At 30.8% G+C, this 16,461-nt stretch overlaps 4 protein-coding genes across 7 annotated transcripts; 2 read left to right on the forward strand and 2 right to left on the reverse strand.

The window, feature by feature from the left end:
* Positions 1 to 686: 686 nt before the first annotated feature.
* Positions 687 to 5,835, forward strand: LOC146528849 (uncharacterized). 3 transcript variants are annotated; one of them, XM_085203918.1, is made up of 6 exons: positions 687 to 837; positions 1,161 to 1,462; positions 2,201 to 2,347; positions 2,432 to 2,528; positions 3,552 to 3,750; positions 4,399 to 5,835. In XM_085203918.1, exons 2-6 carry the CDS (start codon positions 1,164 to 1,166, stop codon positions 4,473 to 4,475), a joined length of 819 nt encoding a protein of 272 aa, XP_085060044.1. In that variant the 5' UTR covers positions 687 to 837; positions 1,161 to 1,163; the 3' UTR covers positions 4,476 to 5,835. The 3 variants fall into 3 exon arrangements, with proteins under 3 accessions (XP_085060044.1, XP_085060045.1, XP_085060043.1); XM_085203919.1 differs by having other exon boundaries at positions 699 to 833; XM_085203917.1 differs by having other exon boundaries at positions 736 to 1,074.
* A 2-nt stretch (positions 5,836 to 5,837) lies between these two features.
* RnrL (Ribonucleoside diphosphate reductase large subunit) lies at positions 5,838 to 10,320 on the reverse strand. 2 transcript variants are annotated; one of them, XM_085203913.1, is made up of 5 exons: positions 9,923 to 10,320; positions 9,416 to 9,504; positions 8,881 to 9,058; positions 8,143 to 8,342; positions 5,838 to 7,798 (listed from the first exon to the last, which is right to left on the reverse strand). In XM_085203913.1, the coding sequence occupies exons 2-5, from the start codon at positions 9,494 to 9,496 to the stop codon at positions 5,924 to 5,926; spliced, it is 2,334 nt and encodes a 777-aa protein (XP_085060039.1). In that variant the 5' UTR covers positions 9,497 to 9,504; positions 9,923 to 10,320; the 3' UTR covers positions 5,838 to 5,923. The 2 variants fall into 2 exon arrangements, with proteins under 2 accessions (XP_085060039.1, XP_085060038.1); XM_085203912.1 differs by lacking the exon at positions 9,923 to 10,320 and adding an exon at positions 9,589 to 9,729.
* Positions 10,321 to 12,485: 2,165 nt separating this feature from the next.
* On the forward strand, positions 12,486 to 14,321 carry spict (magnesium transporter spict). Its single transcript, XM_085203915.1, has 3 exons — positions 12,486 to 12,878; positions 12,956 to 13,098; positions 13,488 to 14,321. The coding sequence occupies exons 1-3, from the start codon at positions 12,677 to 12,679 to the stop codon at positions 14,163 to 14,165; spliced, it is 1,023 nt and encodes a 340-aa protein (XP_085060041.1). The 5' UTR covers positions 12,486 to 12,676; the 3' UTR covers positions 14,166 to 14,321.
* Positions 14,290 to 16,116, reverse strand: LOC146528852 (uncharacterized). Its single transcript, XM_085203916.1, has one exon. It carries the CDS (start codon positions 15,404 to 15,406, stop codon positions 14,426 to 14,428), a length of 981 nt encoding a protein of 326 aa, XP_085060042.1. The 5' UTR covers positions 15,407 to 16,116; the 3' UTR covers positions 14,290 to 14,425.
* Positions 16,117 to 16,461: the final 345 nt, after the last annotated feature.

Here is a 16,461-nt window from a genome sequence, read left to right on the forward strand (position 1 = left end):
TATATTTTTTATATATATCGGGTAGCGTTTATAACGCATTATTTTTCTTAACTTTACCACGATATGCTTCAATAAATGTATTCCATAGCTCTGGATATGTTTGCCATGTTTTAATAAGTAGAGTAGTAATATCAAGATTATCTTCGCGATTTACACTATTTCCGTCCATCCTTAATAAAAAGCATAAGCGTCCACCCCCCTTGAATTCTTTTATTCAACTAAAATATTGCCGAGCGCTCACACACGACAATAATTTTGACAATAATCCTGCCTCCCCCGATGTTATCGTGGCAAAATTGGAATTTCTAGAAATATACAATAATATTAACAAACCGGCCACTCACACACACACAATATTATTGATAATACGTACTTTATTGACAATATTATTGTACGTTTGTGGGCAAGCATAGACATTAAGCAAATAACAACCAATTTTTTTGAATGGTTAGCAATTTAAAAGTAACAACACAATTCTTTTTTGATTAAAATTAGCTTGTGGTAAAAAATAATCCTGGTTCCATGAAAAATTCACGAGGAATTAAGCAGATAACTCGCAATTGATAACATAGGTGTTGATTATTTTTTTAGTTCAGTTTTCGAAAGTATCATTTGAGTTGAGTACATTATTTTTTCGCATGTGGACTTATTAGTAAATGTGTTCTGTGGTGGTGTTTAACTTCAAGTATCTGCTGTCACCTGTCATAATACATTAGCAATTAGATTAGTATTTTCAGTTTCCATACATACCTAGTATATGTTCCTTGATACATACCTAATTGTTAATGCGTTTATATAGCTTTATAGTTTAAAGTTTATACTATAACTTATTAGTAGGTAGTTAATTTAATAAAAAATTACAACTTTATTTGGAATTTTTCTTACATTTATTTCTAAATGTTTAATATGTATTGTAATTGATACTTCTTTTTTATTTGCCTTATGTGATAGTCAATTGTTATAATAACACGAACATATAAATTCAATAATAAACGCTTAGTCTTTCTCTCATATAATACGTTTTAAACCGACATGATGCTAACGAACAGTAAAGGGAATCATGAAAACGATGAGGTATTTAAATTACAAATTGTTTATTAAGTTTTTTTTAATATTGTCATTATTTTTAAAAATGTCCAAAATTTTAAATAATATTTCAGGCTATGGAAGGCAAACGGACACAAGTTGAAAATGATCTAATGTCTCCTCCTAATACATATGGCAATGTAGTGAATAAAAAATTAAGCAATTCATCTGGTACACCATTGCAAAAAACATCAGAAAGTGTACCGTCAACTCCACAACATGTGATGCAATCTCATTTACCTGGAGAAGTGACACATACTCCTACTAATAGGTCATTTACTCCTCAAAGTCAGTTGTCAAATCCTCACATTTGTATGAGTGCTATTATACCTATGGCTAGTGCAGTTAGTCAAGCAAAAAGCAGTATTAAATTTCAGTAAGTTTATTAAACTTTATTATGTATAGTGGCAGTGAGACAAATTTGACAATTAAGGAGATTCTCGTGGGTTCAAGTTCAATTTCATTTCTCTCATCTGTAAGATAAAGTGTTTTGATATTGAAATATGTTTAATGTGTTATATAGAGGTCAAGCATCTCTATTTATTTAATACAGATTTGTAAATATAATATGTTCATATTATTATTATGTATTATATAAATTAATTTTATATTACATTAGTAAAACATATGAATCTAATTTTGATAAATTGATTTTAAATTTCTGTAAAAAAATTAGATCAGTTATAAACAACTAAATATTTTTACTATATTGGAGGAATTTTTATATTATAATATTAATATTACTCATATATTATTTTAGGGATTTTTTTTTATTTTAGCAAAATAAAAAAACATTTATTCATATGCATTTAAAAGATTGACTAATGCATATAGTTGGCGACTGTTCATGATCTTCTAACTGCAATTGTTATAATTTATTTTGTGAAAATGATTACTTGAAGTATTCCTCTATTTTGTGGTGCAATGATAAATTAGTTTCATCAAGCTGGGAGGATATGTGTATATTACTTATATACTCTACTGTACATATTCTTGCAGTTAGGTCACACACAGCACCAACAATGAATGAATTGACACACTGTCATATATAATCCTTATTGTTTTCGTGCATGTATGTAATTGATTATAAACAGTATAAATATAATAATTTCAGAAACTGTGTTTCTACAGTGAGTTTAGGTTGTGAATTAAAATTATTAGACATTTATTGCCGAACAAGATATTCCGAATACAATCCTGCACGATTCCATGGTGTGGTCATGAAAATATTAGAGCCACGGGCAACAGCATTAGTTTTTAGGTAATAGGTTTTTGTTGTTGATTTAGTTTTATAATAATATAAAATTATGATTTTGTGACACAATGCTGTATTGAATAATTCCAGGTCAGGAAAAATTGTTTGTACAGGTGCAAGAAATGAACATGATTCTTATATTGCTGCTAGAAAGTTTGCAAGAATCATACAAAAGTTGGGTTTCCCGGTAATTAGACAAATAAGATCTATTAATAATGCAATTATAATACTGAAAGAAACTGTTTTCCAATTAGCTGGAAGTTGCTTTTAATTAAAAGTTACATGGAAAATTAAATAAATTTTATTCATGTAAATATTAGGGAGGAATATTGTTGGATGTATAATTTTTTTTATAGCCTACATTCAGATAATTACTTTGTTATTTTTGTGTGTACCATTTACCTGGTAATCCTGGGCCTCCTTCAATAATACCTTACCATAAATACCTTATGTTGTTCCCACAACTTGTGTAATGTTGTCATCCCCCCTTTTCTACTTTTCGGTTTTCCTTCTCTTGGGTACATTGTGTAATTATTTTACTCCATTTATACTCTGATCATGTGGCCTGCCCATTTCCACTTTTATCTCCTTGTTTTCAAAGGTATGTCCTGGACCTGCGGCCGTCGTAGCGCAGCGGCACATGGGTTGTGGGTTCCATCCCCACTGAATGAATTTATTTATTCATATTTATATTTTCATTTCTTCACTCTGGTGTCGAGGCAAAGAGCGGCGTTGAGTTTCGCCACATGCATGCCTCTAGATTTCGGCGGAAAGTGGGGAACGGAGTGTCTTAACAATAGGTTCCCCCTGCCTACCCCGCTGTGGGCGGGATGTATCCCGCCCACAGCAGGGTAGGCAGCGTGAACATGATTTATTTTTTTTATTTATGACCTGGACCTTGTTTTCTTATGTTGTCCTTACACTTTGTCTTTTCTTTTCATCCCTGTCATTCTTTCTCCTTTCCGCAGCATGTTGGCATTTGGAGTGTTTGTTTGTTAAGTTTTTTGTTAAAAATGTAATTAGCCATCATAATTACAGGTTTATAAAAATTTCAAATATATTGGATGCTTAAAAAAATGGTAACTGCATATTTTTTTATTTATCGTTGTTATAATAGGTATTTTAAATTTTATTTTAGAAATAATTAAATAATAATATTTTCTTATTTATTTTATTTTTATGATATAAATATTTTAAATACTTGTTTCAGGCCAAATTCTTAAATTTTAAAATACAAAATTTTATTGCGACAGCAGATTTAAGGTTTCCGGTAAGATTGGAAGCTCTTCAACAAGCACATGGTCAATTTGCATCCTACGAACCAGAACTGTTTCCAGGCTTAGTATACAGAATGATACGACCTAGAGTTGTTCTCCTGATATTTGTTAATGGAAAACTAGTAATTACTGGTAAGTTATGGATATTTATTGAACAAGCTTTTTTAAACACTAAGGTTTTTATTTTAAAAACATACAAAAATATACAGGGTGGAATTGTCAGCGCCACTTTAAATGAAAGCACAGTTTTAACTACTCTATAAAAGCCTAATATAATTCGGAAAAAAATAATTCTCAAAAATGAAAAAGTTTTTTTTTTCAAACAAAATAAATAATAAAATTATCGTTTTAAAATAAAACGCCATTTGTAAAGTATAACATAGGCACGCACACTTACCTGTCAAAGCGGCAACGTCGCATACGTATGTGTGCGTGACACGAAATACAGGTATGGATAAAAATCGTGAAATGAAAAAAAAATCCTACGTCCAAACCGTTGAGGTACCTTGATTATTTTTTTTAATTCTGGGTTTGAAATATTTTACCCTATATGCAGTTTCAGTAAAAGAAGCGCTGCCTCTTCCACCCTGTATATGTGCACTACTAACGAAATAATCAAAAAAATAAAAATATTATATATAATAATATCATATTTTCGTAATAAATTCAAAGTATTTATTTTATATTTAAATATTTTATTTAAGTGTTATTCGACACTAAGGAAAGAAAAAATACGAGATCTGCTACATTATATGTTTTCTAAAAAATTGTTTGTTTCAGGTGGTAAAACCAAACAGGACATTTATGAATCAGTCGATATAATACATCCGATACTTAGAAGCTTCAAGAAAAATTAATAATGCTAACATTTCATTTAATATTTATCTCCAATTTTATTTTGTGTTAATTTAAAATATATTATGATAAGAGTTGTAAATTTTTGTGTTTATATTAAAATTGGAACAATTGGTGCCAGATAATAATAATATATGTATAGTAGAAGATATAAATCTCGTTTTATCTTTAAAAATTCACTAGTCATAAGTACCTACTTTTACCATGACCATACACTACGAAAAATAATGCTTGATAATAAAAGTACTTAATTGGTGTTTCACAATTTGTCTTATATGTTGCATTAGTCAACAATAATTTTTAGTAAGAGTAAGTTTTGAAAATGTGTACGAAATTAACATTACTGTTATAATATGTTGAGCATTTCTATGATTTTAGTTGGCTTGTAAAATGTTAAATTTCTATTTGAAGTTACTTTTATAAGCAATCAACAGGTAACATATTATTAAATTCACTTTGATCTTTTTATGTTACTTTATATTATTAAAAAAAAATCTATCGAGAGCTAAAATATCTAGTGAATACGTAAGTAGAAACGATTGCCGCTTGTTTTACGGAAACAGTATATAGGGTAAAATATTTCAAATTCAAAGAATTTAATTAATTCCTTAACAGTTTAGATGTAGGATTTATTTTCATTTCATGATTTTTATCCATACTGTATTACGTGTGACGCAGTTGCGAATCGATATCAATAACGTAAACACATACTATTACAAAAAATATTACTAAACGTTAACTATCTGCCACTTTTTATTCTCAAAAAACATACCAAAACGAGAAAAGAATATCTCGTAATATTTTTTTATAAAACACCTAACCGTTCTTCACCCCCAAATACCTACGACTCGATTTCGTAAATGAGACGTGTGCGATGTTGTTTCTTTAATAAATTAGTGTCTGTGTGCGTCATTCTTAACAAATTGCGTTTTATGTTATAACGATAATTATATTATTTATTTCGTTTGAAAAAAACACATTTTTTTTTTTTGCAAAAATTCTTTTGTTTTAATTATATTAGGCTTTTATAGAATAGTGAAAATTGTGCTTTCATTTAAAGTGGTCCCTACAAAAACACACTTTATACAGAGTACAGGATATCTTTAATGAACTACAAAATGAATCACGGTCATGGTCAAATATGTCTAGATTATCTCCATATGCCCCCTATTTCACTTACATGTGTGTATGTATACTGTTGAGTATTTGATATTGTTTTCCTTTTTGTTATTTACCATGTTTTGCTGATTCCAACGCTTACATTGATGAATATGTACTTATTTAAGATAGTTTTGTATTTCTCTTTAAGTGAAATGTAATTACTTTTGAGAAATAAATAAATTCTTTAACCACAATAACAAACATTTAATTGCAAAATGATTTATTTAATTGAATCTTATTGACTAACATTATTAAAAAAAATACAGATCAGAAATAAAATTAACAAGGGCTAAGAACCACAACTTAAGCACTCATCTTTGTTTGCCAAAGAACAAGCAATCATGGACATGTTTGCGTCGTCTTTCTCTGCTTGTCCGTTCGTTATTTTACCTTTGTCTACAGTAAACTGAATAGCATTTGCTGCTGGTTTTGTGCGTAAGTAGTACATTCCTGTTTTTAAACCCATTTTCCAAGCGTGGAAATGAATCGACGTAAGTTTTCCATAGTTAGGTTTAGCAACATGTATGTTAAAAGATTGACTTTGGTCTATAAAAGCTCCTCTATCAGCTGCCATCTGTATGGATGTTTTCAGTGAAATCTCCCATACGGTTTTGTACAAATCTCTTATTTCTTTAGGAATTTTTTCAATTTCTTGTATAGATCCATTGTTGTATATAATAAGATTTTTCATATCTTCATCCCACAAATCAGCCCGAGTCAAATCAGTCAGAAGATGATGGTTCACTACAGGAAATTCTCCAGATAAGACTCTTCTTTGGTAAATATTTGATGTAAAGGGTTCAAAAGATTCAGTGTTGCCAAGAATTTGTGCAGTAGAGGCAGTCGGCATTGGAGCTATCAATAGAGAATTGCGCAAACCATGTTTTGCTATCTTTTCTTTGAGGGCAGCCCAGTCCCAAAGGTCTGTAGGAGTTTTGTCCCACATATCATACTGGAGGATACCTTGGCTTGCTGGACTCCCTTGATATGTGCTGTATGCACCTTCTTTTTCAGCTAATTCACAACTAGCTTCTAATGCACCATAATAAATTGTTTCAAATATTTGTTGATTGAGAAGTATTGCTTTCTCACTTTCGTAAGAAATTCTCATCAACACAAACGCATCTGCCATGCCCTGAACACCAATACCAATAGGTCTATGTCTCATATTTGAAGTTTTTGCTTCAGGGACAGGATAAAAATTAACATCAATAACTTTGTTTAAATTTTGAGTTACAATCTTTGTGATTTCTTTTAATTTTTTAAAATTAAATCTATTATTTTCAACAAACATGTTAAGTGCTATGGAAGCAAGGTTGCACACTGCCACTTCATCTTCTGAAGTGTATTGCACAACCTCAGTGCAAAGATTGCTACATTTAATAGTGCCAAGATTTTTTTGATTACTCTTTCTGTTACAAGCATCCTTATACAACATGTATGGTGTACCAGTCTCTACTTGGGCTTCTATAATTGACTTCCATAACTCTTGAGCTCTGACTTGTTTTATAAATCGTTTTTCTTCTTCATATTTGGCATATAGTTCTTCAAATTCCTCTCCAAAGCAGTCAGCGAGGCCAGGACAATCATGAGGACACATGAGACTCCAAACTTCATCCTTTTCTACTCTTTTCATAAACAGATCTGGTATCCATAAGGCATAAAACAGTTCTCTAGCTCTCATTTCTTCCTTACCCGTGTTCTTCTTTAAATCCAAGAATTCAAATATGTCTGCATGCCAAGGCTCTAAATAAATCGCAAATGCACCGGGACGTTTGTTTCCACCTTGATCTACATATCTGGCAGTATTGTTATACACTCTCAACATTGGCACTAGACCATTCGAGACCCCATTAGTGCCAGCTATGTAAGAACCCTGAGCTCTGATGCAATGTGTATGTAAACCTATGCCACCAGCAGATTTAGAAATTAATGCACATTGTTTTAAAGTATCAAAAATACCTTCAATGCTATCGTCTTTCATAGCTATAAGGAAGCAGGAGGAAAGCTGCGGCCGCGGTGTGGCTGCTGAGAATAGTGTAGGGCTTGCATGTGTAAAATATTTCTCTGACATCATATTATAAGTATTGATTGCACTATCAATGTCTTCACCATGAATGCCTATGGAGACTCTCATAAGCATGTGTTGAGGCCTTTCAGCTACCTAAAATACCAGTCATAATGCCATGAAATATTGCAGATAAATAATATTCTGTATAATTAGTTTCTTAAGTTCTAAACATTTTCAGAATCCAGTGTTAAGAAATTCAATTTCACACTTTACACCCAATTTTCAAGACATGAGATCTTTAGTGATAGACCTCATTGCTATGCTTAATCTTATGAGACTGAGGTATTAAACCTTTGAGTCGCACGTGCACGTGCCTTAACCAATTAAGTTTTAATTTTACACAAAAATCTAATGTCTTTATCAAGTGAAATTAATTTATCTTTAAAGCCAAAAATAATGTTGTAGTGTGGATTTTAAGATTACACAATAAAAAATACCTTATTGTTTATCTTCAACAAATATGATCTTTCCAAAGTTTTGAAACCAAAATAATTGTATTTAAAATCTCTATCATAAACAATAGCAGAGTCTAATTTGTCCTTGTTTTTCATGATAATGTTGTGATGGTATTCTGATATCATTGGTGTCCTCATTTTTGTATGTGGATTTATGATATTATACAAATCTGTTATAACGGCTGAAAGGAGATATATCAATTAAAATATAATTACCAAAATATTCGGTAAAAATGAGGCCAGCTGTGGCACAAGTGTGTGTGTGTGACTGTAAATGCGACAGTTTGGTGGTGCAATTCTCATTCAAGGAAATGACATATTTAATAGTTCCATATCCTCAATCTGGTAATGAGGCAAAGCACAGCGTTGAATTTTGCCACTCAACATACAATGCTTTCAGGAACGGAAAGTAGGAGTGTTTTGACACTGGGTTCCAGGATTGCCTCTGCCGACCGCGCTATGTGCAGAATACAGTGTAAAGCTGAAAATAATCATCAGCATCAAAAATATTTGGCAGTACCCTGACAGTACCCTGAGTACCTAGTATTAAAATATTCCATTCCAATGCTCAATCTTACAAGAGAAGGGAATAGAAAATAAGTTAAATATGATTATATTAAAATATATCTTTCCCTTCAAGTATCCCAGAATCTCTTACAGATCCAGAGTGAGTAAAATAATAAATATATATAAATATAAAACATTAGGAAGTCAAAGTACCTGAAAAGCTCTTCTTGGTGTCTTTATGTAAATTGGATATTGCTATTCTGGCAGCCAAAATGGCATAATCGGGATGATCTGTGGTCTTAGTAGCTGCAATTTCAGCAGCTAGATTATCAAGCTCAGCAGTTGTTACACCAGAATATATGCCACTTATTACTTTTAATGTTATGCTTACCTATTGTAAAAGATAAATGTTACAATAAAATACATAACAACAAGAATTTTTTCATATCTTTTAAGTGTTATTCAACAGTAAGGATAGAAATGGACAAATGGTTTCAAAGAGATATGGGTGGGTCCTGTATTATTCAGATTTGGGAAGCACTAATGTGTAAAAATAATCCTAGAGAGAGAATCATACTATGGAAAAACTTGTAACAGCAATGATTACAAGGACTTCAGCATATATGATAAGAATGAACGGCTTATTAGTCACATGGGTATATTTAAGTTGTGCTGTTCAAGTTTTTATACTGTTTCTAAATAATTATTGAGCAAGAATTCATATTCTTTGTACAAGTTTTATACTTACAGGATCAACAAAGTCATTATTTAATCCATAGCATAATTTTTTTATTCTAGAAGTTATTTTATCTATATGTACTTCCTCCATTCTTCCATCTACAAAACATAATAGTATTAATAATCAAAAAACTTATTTAATGGACAATAATGAAATATAAACTATATTTTACATTTACTCACCCCTCTTGACAACAAAGAGCTTGCCTTTATGTTTATTCATCATAATTTCTTAAATGTTCCTAGATTATTATATTAAGATTATACTGAAACTATTGCTTCAGTAATGGTTTATAAAATTGTGTAAAGAAATTTAAACACCAACTAAATTTGCTTTTAAGATGTTTGTAAACCAACAAAGATTAAAATATTTATAAAAGCTAAAGACAGAGTATTTTCACTATCAAACCACTTATTTTACCGAACTTTTTTATAAAGATGACAATCAAGAACATATTAATATAATTGTAACAAGCATTTGATGAAAATATGTAATAATGATCAAAATCTTACTTACATGTTTATTTAAAGCGTTCTATGCAAGTAAAAAGCGTTAACTTTAGCGTATCGAATTAATAATGTTGTTGATAACCATCATTATCGTAAGTTTTAAGTAGTAGGTGATAGTTGAACGACGATATTAGACTACGAGCAATATAAGCAAAATACACTTGTACAAGTACAAAGTTTAGTTCAAGGAATATACAAATGTGAATATCAAAGTTTTGTATGTTTTTTGAGAACAAGCTAGGTATCTACTAAAATTTACTAATATATATATATATAATTATAAAACATCTACTTTAACACTTCAATTATGTTTTTTATTGTTTTCACAATATAAAAATACAAACAAAATCTCTTTCAAATTTTAACTCGAACTTGACAATAAAATAAAAAAAAAATTAAAAACGAATGTGCTATTATAGTAGAGTAGAGCAACGTTACTATAATTGGCGGGAAAAACGTGTTGTGACTTGTGCAAGGATGAAGGAACACTATATACTAGTGTTGTAGTGGTGTTGTGACTTGTGACCTGTTTAATGCTTATTCATGCTTAATGCTTATGCCTGTAAAACCAGTATTTTTGTGAAGTTCAAATAGCGATATATTGATATTTAAACTTAACATTAGGCTTATGAAATCTGTCAATTTGACGGAATATAAACTTTACAATGAAATATCTCGAAAACCGTTTGATCGAGTTTAACCAATTTAATCATTTCTTTCAAAGAATGTGATATATTGTTTTTTTTCCTAAGCCTCCTATTTTTTTTCCTTTTATTTTTGCTTTGTTCGTCACATTATTCATCTAGTAGGAGATACTAGAGTGAAAAAATGCCAATCTCTCCGTTTCCAATTTGTTATCTCAATCGCACCGCGATAGTGTAAACTAAAGTGGATTGTATTGCCTGAGTTTTATTTTGATCTCCTACGGAACTATTAATTTTTATCTCTGTGTTATATTTTTCAAAAAGATGACGTCAAAGAGTTGTGGTTGTTATAGAGAGTCTCCGCTTATTGTTGCGACTTGCTATTTTTCCTAGCAATCTGCGTAAATCCAGAAGATGTAATAATGTATTTAATAAAATCCTCGAGATGAATGAGGATGAATACCTCCGGAAATGCGCATTTCTTTTTGATCTGACTATGCGGATGAAGGGATCAGCTTTCCCAGTACATCCCAGAATGTAAAGGGTCCGTAATGTAATCTAAAGGTAGAGCGCTCATCCGTATACTTTTCAAGGTGATTGTTAAGCCTACTGCCCATGCCAATAGAAATATTATGGCATGGCGTTAAGCATGGAATCCACATCCCATGCTTAGCGCTGTCAGTATAATAATCAACAAACATATAACGCAACATATAAAATATCGCACTGAACTGAGGTACGTCGTGTCTTGAAACCAGACTGGAGAATCACAAACCGTGTAAGTTCGGGGCACGTATGAAACGAGATCGTTGGAAGCTTCCTATGGTCGATAAAAATGGGATCCTCTTTCTTCACAACAATATAACGAAGAAAAATTTACTGAAATTTGAAAATCTATATGTTTCGATAAAAAAAATCAAAGATAGATCGATTACAAACAATTTATAAATAACAGCCAGGTTTCATGTGATTTTTCATTAACAGTCCGCCGAAACCTCGATGCGGGCGTACGCTATATATGGTTAGTAGTTAACATCGAATCAAAATATATTGTAAACGTATTTCCTTTTTTGGAGAAAGATGAAACCCGAAGGTCACAATCTTTATATGAGTTTGTCAATATTAGCGGAACCATATTTAGACCAAGAAATATAACAACAGATTTTTATAATCATTCTGCTAGATCAAAAGGTGCTTACTCGAAAAATAACTTTAATTTGTACTATTCGATAAAACAAACGCGAACTGCGAAAACCCGAAAAAATAATAATAAGATAACATTGTTTTCCTCAGATTTATATAAACTTGAAGCCAAACTTTGTGAAATTAATAGTTAACTCGTGCAAAAGTTTTTATAAAAAGAAATGCACATTTTTATTCACCCGTCAATTTCACGGGTGCCGTAGAGTAGGTATATAAGACACGTCCATAAACCTTGTGTTAAGGGGGTATTTAAACTGAAACATGAGTGTCGTAAAATCAAAAAAAAACCACGTAAGCATCTCACGACGCCAGACAGTAAATTTTTTTTATTGAAGTTGAAGTATTTAATACTGAAATTATTTAAGTTGAGAAAAACTAAATGTTTAACTCGCTCATTATTATAGTCCGCCAAAACTGTTATGATATTTCAGAGGCACGGACACTTGAGCGGAATGAGCATCTAAATCAGGACAAAGAAAATACAGTGAAAATAGACAAAATAAGGGCTATGCTAAGTGTATGCAAACTTGTGTTTACCATGCCGATTTATTCGGTTCGGTTCTTTGTTTATGGCGTTCCGACTATATTACACAATAGGTCAATGCATGTTAAAAAGAGATCCAGTTAAAATACTGACTTCGCCTATAAAAAAAATAACAATATTTACATTTAACTAAATCTCTCTGTAGTATTATCTATGTAATATATTTGATATGTCAATGTCAATTGTCAAGTATCAACGTATGATGACAGATATCTCCTGAATTTTATTAATATAAATAAACTCATACATTATTCTTGTGTAATGTATAGTTATCTTATCAAAAAAAATATTTCTGATGTTGAAACAATAGCAAATTAGCCATGATCATAATATCTAAATCTATTTACTATATTTTAAAAAATACAATGGAATGATGGCTGTTCAACATTATGATCGTAGCTCTTTTTTAACCGGACTATGTCTTGCCATTTCCTCAAGTGTATTTATTGGGTCTAGTTTTATTATAAAAAAATTGGCTCTAAAAAAAATTAATGCCTTAGGTAACATACGAGCTTCGGCAGGTGGTTATGCTTATTTAAAGCATTGGCTGTGGTGGTTAGGGTTAATAACAAGTAAATTACTTTTTTAATGTATACATTTACATTCGCTTCCATTTACACAAGTTTTATAAAGTTTTTTTTTTTAACAGTGGGCATAGGCGAAGCAGCTAATCTCTTAGCTTATGCATTTGCACCAGCAGCATTAGTGACACCATTGGGTGCTTTAAGTATTTTGGTTGCTGCAATACTCTCTTCAAACCTCCTTAAAGAAAACCTAAATTTTATTGGAAAGGTCAGGAATATTAGTTTTTTTTATTTATTTAAAAAGGGATTAATTCTTACTCATCCAAAAAGTATTTATATTGTAAAATATATCATTACTTTGTACTATGAAACATGCATATATATTGTGGCCTTTATGGTGCGATGCCACATCATCTGACTGTAAATATGACTGTACTGGGTTCGATTCCTACTCAGGGAAATGATTTTATTTCATTTCTTTGCTCTGGTAATAAGACAAATTGTAGTGTAAGTTCTGCTACTCAACTGGGAATTTCTTGAGAATTGGGCAGAGTGGAGAATGGAGTTTTAACACTAGATTCTAAGTGCCCTGCTATACATGTGCAGGGTACCATGTAAAGCTAACAAAATGTTTAAGTTGTTAATAAAATGTTTCAGATTGGCTGTTTTCTTTGCATTGTTGGTTCAGTTGTCTTTGTTATACATTCACCAAAGGAAGAAGAAGTTAACAAATTCTCAGACTTCTGTGATAAATTAACAAATTACAGTTTTTTATCATATATATTTATAATTTTAGTTATGAGTTTAATACTTAAGATAATTTTTGTTCCAAAGTTTGGTAATACTAATATAGGTGTATATCTATTAATTTGTTCTGCTATAGGTAGTTTAACTGTGGTTTTTTGTAAGGGTGTTGCCCTAGCAATTAAAGAAAGCATAACTCTAGGAGTGAACAATTTTGCAAATTACTATTTCTGGTTAATTTTGATCATCTCAATAATTTGCATAATGGTACAAATGAATTATTTAAATAAAGCACTAGACATATTTAATACAAGTGTTGTAACACCTGTTTACTATGTAATGTTTACAGTATTAGTTATAATATCATCAGGAATACTGTTTAAGGAATGGGAGCATATGAAAACTCAGGATATTTTAGGTTGTATATGTGGGTTCCTTGTGTTAATAACAGCAGTCTTTACTTTGAATGCTTTCAAAGATGTTAATATTACTTTTAAGGATTTAAACATAAATTTAAGACAGCACAACTCTCTTAGACATACCAATGGTCTTGAAAATTATGTAATGAGTGATTTTAGGAGACTAGAATAATAAAATTATATAATATATATTAATAAGTGTTTAAAGACTAGAAGCTTTAAATTCTGTAAAAAAAATTGTGAAATCACATATTGAACAAAAGTGTGTTCAGTTTAATCTAAATAAAACACAAAACGAAATTTAACAAATACATTTAATATCAAATTCTGAGATGTTTTATATTAATCATACCTTCTATCCTTAAATCTATAACAAATTGCCTCAAAATAACTTGTATTAGGAATGGTTGTGCAAAAATATTTTACTCTATATCATAAATACACAGTCACAGAATGATATATGAAAGTTCGACAAATAGGACAGGTGCGTTGATAACCATAAAGACGCATACAGCATTCAGTGCACAGACAAACATGGCGACAGGGTAATGTTAACACACATTTTTGTCTCTCCTGACAAATTACACATAAAGCATCAGCAGCATTTGCAGGATCATCTTCATTTTCATTTCCTAATTGTAAGTCGAGATCTCTTGAAACTATAGGTTGTCCTCCAGCTATTCGAGTTATCATTCTCACTTCAGAGTTTGTCATATAATGATATATAACATAATATAAGTATGTTATTTTTGTAACTGAGATCCAGTATACATTTGTAATCTGAAATTGTATTATTTGTCTAAAATGTATACATGAACGAGCAATTACCATTGTCAGCAAGATTCCCATAAAAGATTCCAATGGGACATCTGATAAAAAATTTGTGACTCTCAACAATGCCATGTAGGCATTGACTGTGCTGGTTACAATAACATCTTTTATATATTGAAATAATGCACTTATTATGTCTGGGAGGTGTAAAGGCACAAAAGTAAGCACAAGCCACAATGTATCACCCAAAAATATAATGGCATTTTTAAAACCAGATAAAACTTCATAAATTATGAAAAGCATACTACTTATTGAAAGCTTGACATTCCTAAAAATATAATATGCTTTGCTATTCACTTCATTACCCATTGCTGAGGTCATATTACATAAACAATAACAATAATTAATAAATGCATCAGAAATATTATCTATTAAGCCTGGTAAGTCTTCTGTAAATATACTTATATTGTCTTCATAGATGATTTGAAGAAATAATACAACATATTTTATACTACTATATACAAATGATATTATAATTGACACAGTTAAAACGATAACTCGCCCAATAGACGAAGTAAAAATAACAATATTCTGAAAGATTAATGCTACCAAGTTTACAATTTTTGCCAAATAGGTAATCATATTTTAAATTCATCCTCTAATAAACTGACCAATGCCCACGTTTGTATAAATCAGATATTAGCACAATTGTTATTATCTAAATTTGTTGTTTGTCTCTATTAAAGCCAAGTTATCTTGTTGTTTAACACTGCCGTTTATTTTCGGGAGTTTTTAATGTAAATAGTTATAAGAAATGAATATGACATTTGTGAATTGTGACACAAATTCAAACTGGCGTAGATTAATAAATTATCTACGGCAAGATGTATGTTTTTAATCATTCTAGCCGTTATCATTATAGGCCGTTTAAACGCTTGTATACGTACAAGCTACCCTGAGGTGCAGAATTCATCGCCGCACTTTGTTTTCTTACCAATGCAAATTAAAATAATTAATTCCCTCAACGAGAATCGGATCTATAATCACCTCAAACCACGTAAGAGTAATATAGTTATTAATAAAGCGTCAATAATAGATACAGTCGGGCTCGCTCACCGAGGGTTCCGTACAAAAAATAGAGGTCTCGACTTTTTTGTGCAATTCAAGCTTAGATTAGTCAGAGCCCTTTCATTACTCTTCATTTGAACTAGCAGCTTTAATATTAAATTTAGACCCCCATTTAAGGCTATTATTTTTTAAGATTTAACCATAAATATAGTTTTCAAACTAGTACTACTTGTAGATGTTAGGTGCCTAATTTCATAAATCTAGGTCAACCGGAAGTAACTACCCTATTAATTTTGATTCTTTTTATAGTGTCGACATTTGGTTGGAATTTCAATAAGATATATTCAAGTGTTCCTGAGACAAAGGTGATCTTATAACTTCAAAGTAAAATTAGCAACTTAATTTTCTAGGGCTCTAGGCTATTGTTAAGGAGTAGATTCGAAACATAAATGGTTTCGAATCTACTTCATCCACCTTTTTACTTTAGCCTCTCGACTTTGAACTCTCTTTTACATTAGTATGAAATCTTTCAATTAGTATGAAAAAGACAGCCGACTTGTGGGGTGTCTCAGTTAATATCATAAATTCTTTAATTGATATTTTGATTCCTGATTTAGTTACAATTTTTA

This window comes from Heliconius melpomene, chromosome 19 (assembly GCF_056956725.1).
Source record: "Heliconius melpomene rosina isolate 202511_hmr_F chromosome 19, ASM5695672v1, whole genome shotgun sequence".
In the NCBI taxonomy this organism is placed as follows: domain Eukaryota; kingdom Metazoa; phylum Arthropoda; class Insecta; order Lepidoptera; family Nymphalidae; genus Heliconius; species Heliconius melpomene.

Bases quoted from the DNA above. Each gene is read 5' to 3' on its own strand.
- LOC146528849 (XM_085203917.1), top strand. From the start codon at position 1,033: ATGATGCTAACGAACAGTAAAGGGAATCATGAAAACGATGAG. The intron at 2,348-2,431 runs GTAATAGGTTTT...GAATAATTCCAG, and splicing joins GCAACAGCATTAGTTTTTAG to GTCAGGAAAAATTGTTTGTA. The intron at 3,751-4,398 runs GTAAGTTATGGA...TGTTTGTTTCAG, and splicing joins TGGAAAACTAGTAATTACTG to GTGGTAAAACCAAACAGGAC.
- RnrL (XM_085203912.1), bottom strand. From the start codon at position 9,631: ATGATGAATAAACATAAAGGCAAGCTCTTTGTTGTCAAGAGGG. The intron at 9,059-9,415 runs GTAAGTATAAAA...CTTTTACAATAG, and splicing joins ATAATGACTTTGTTGATCCT to GTAAGCATAACATTAAAAGT. The intron at 8,343-8,880 runs GTACTTTGACTT...ATCTCCTTTCAG, and splicing joins CACCAAGAAGAGCTTTTCAG to CCGTTATAACAGATTTGTAT.
- spict (XM_085203915.1), top strand. From the start codon at position 12,677: ATGATGGCTGTTCAACATTATGATCGTAGCTCTTTTTTAACCGGACTA. The intron at 12,879-12,955 runs GTAAATTACTTT...TTTTTTTAACAG, and splicing joins GTGGTTAGGGTTAATAACAA to TGGGCATAGGCGAAGCAGCT. The intron at 13,099-13,487 runs GTCAGGAATATT...AAAATGTTTCAG, and splicing joins ACCTAAATTTTATTGGAAAG to ATTGGCTGTTTTCTTTGCAT.
- LOC146528852 (XM_085203916.1), bottom strand. From the start codon at position 15,406: ATGATTACCTATTTGGCAAAAATTGTAAACTTGGTAGCATTAATCTTT.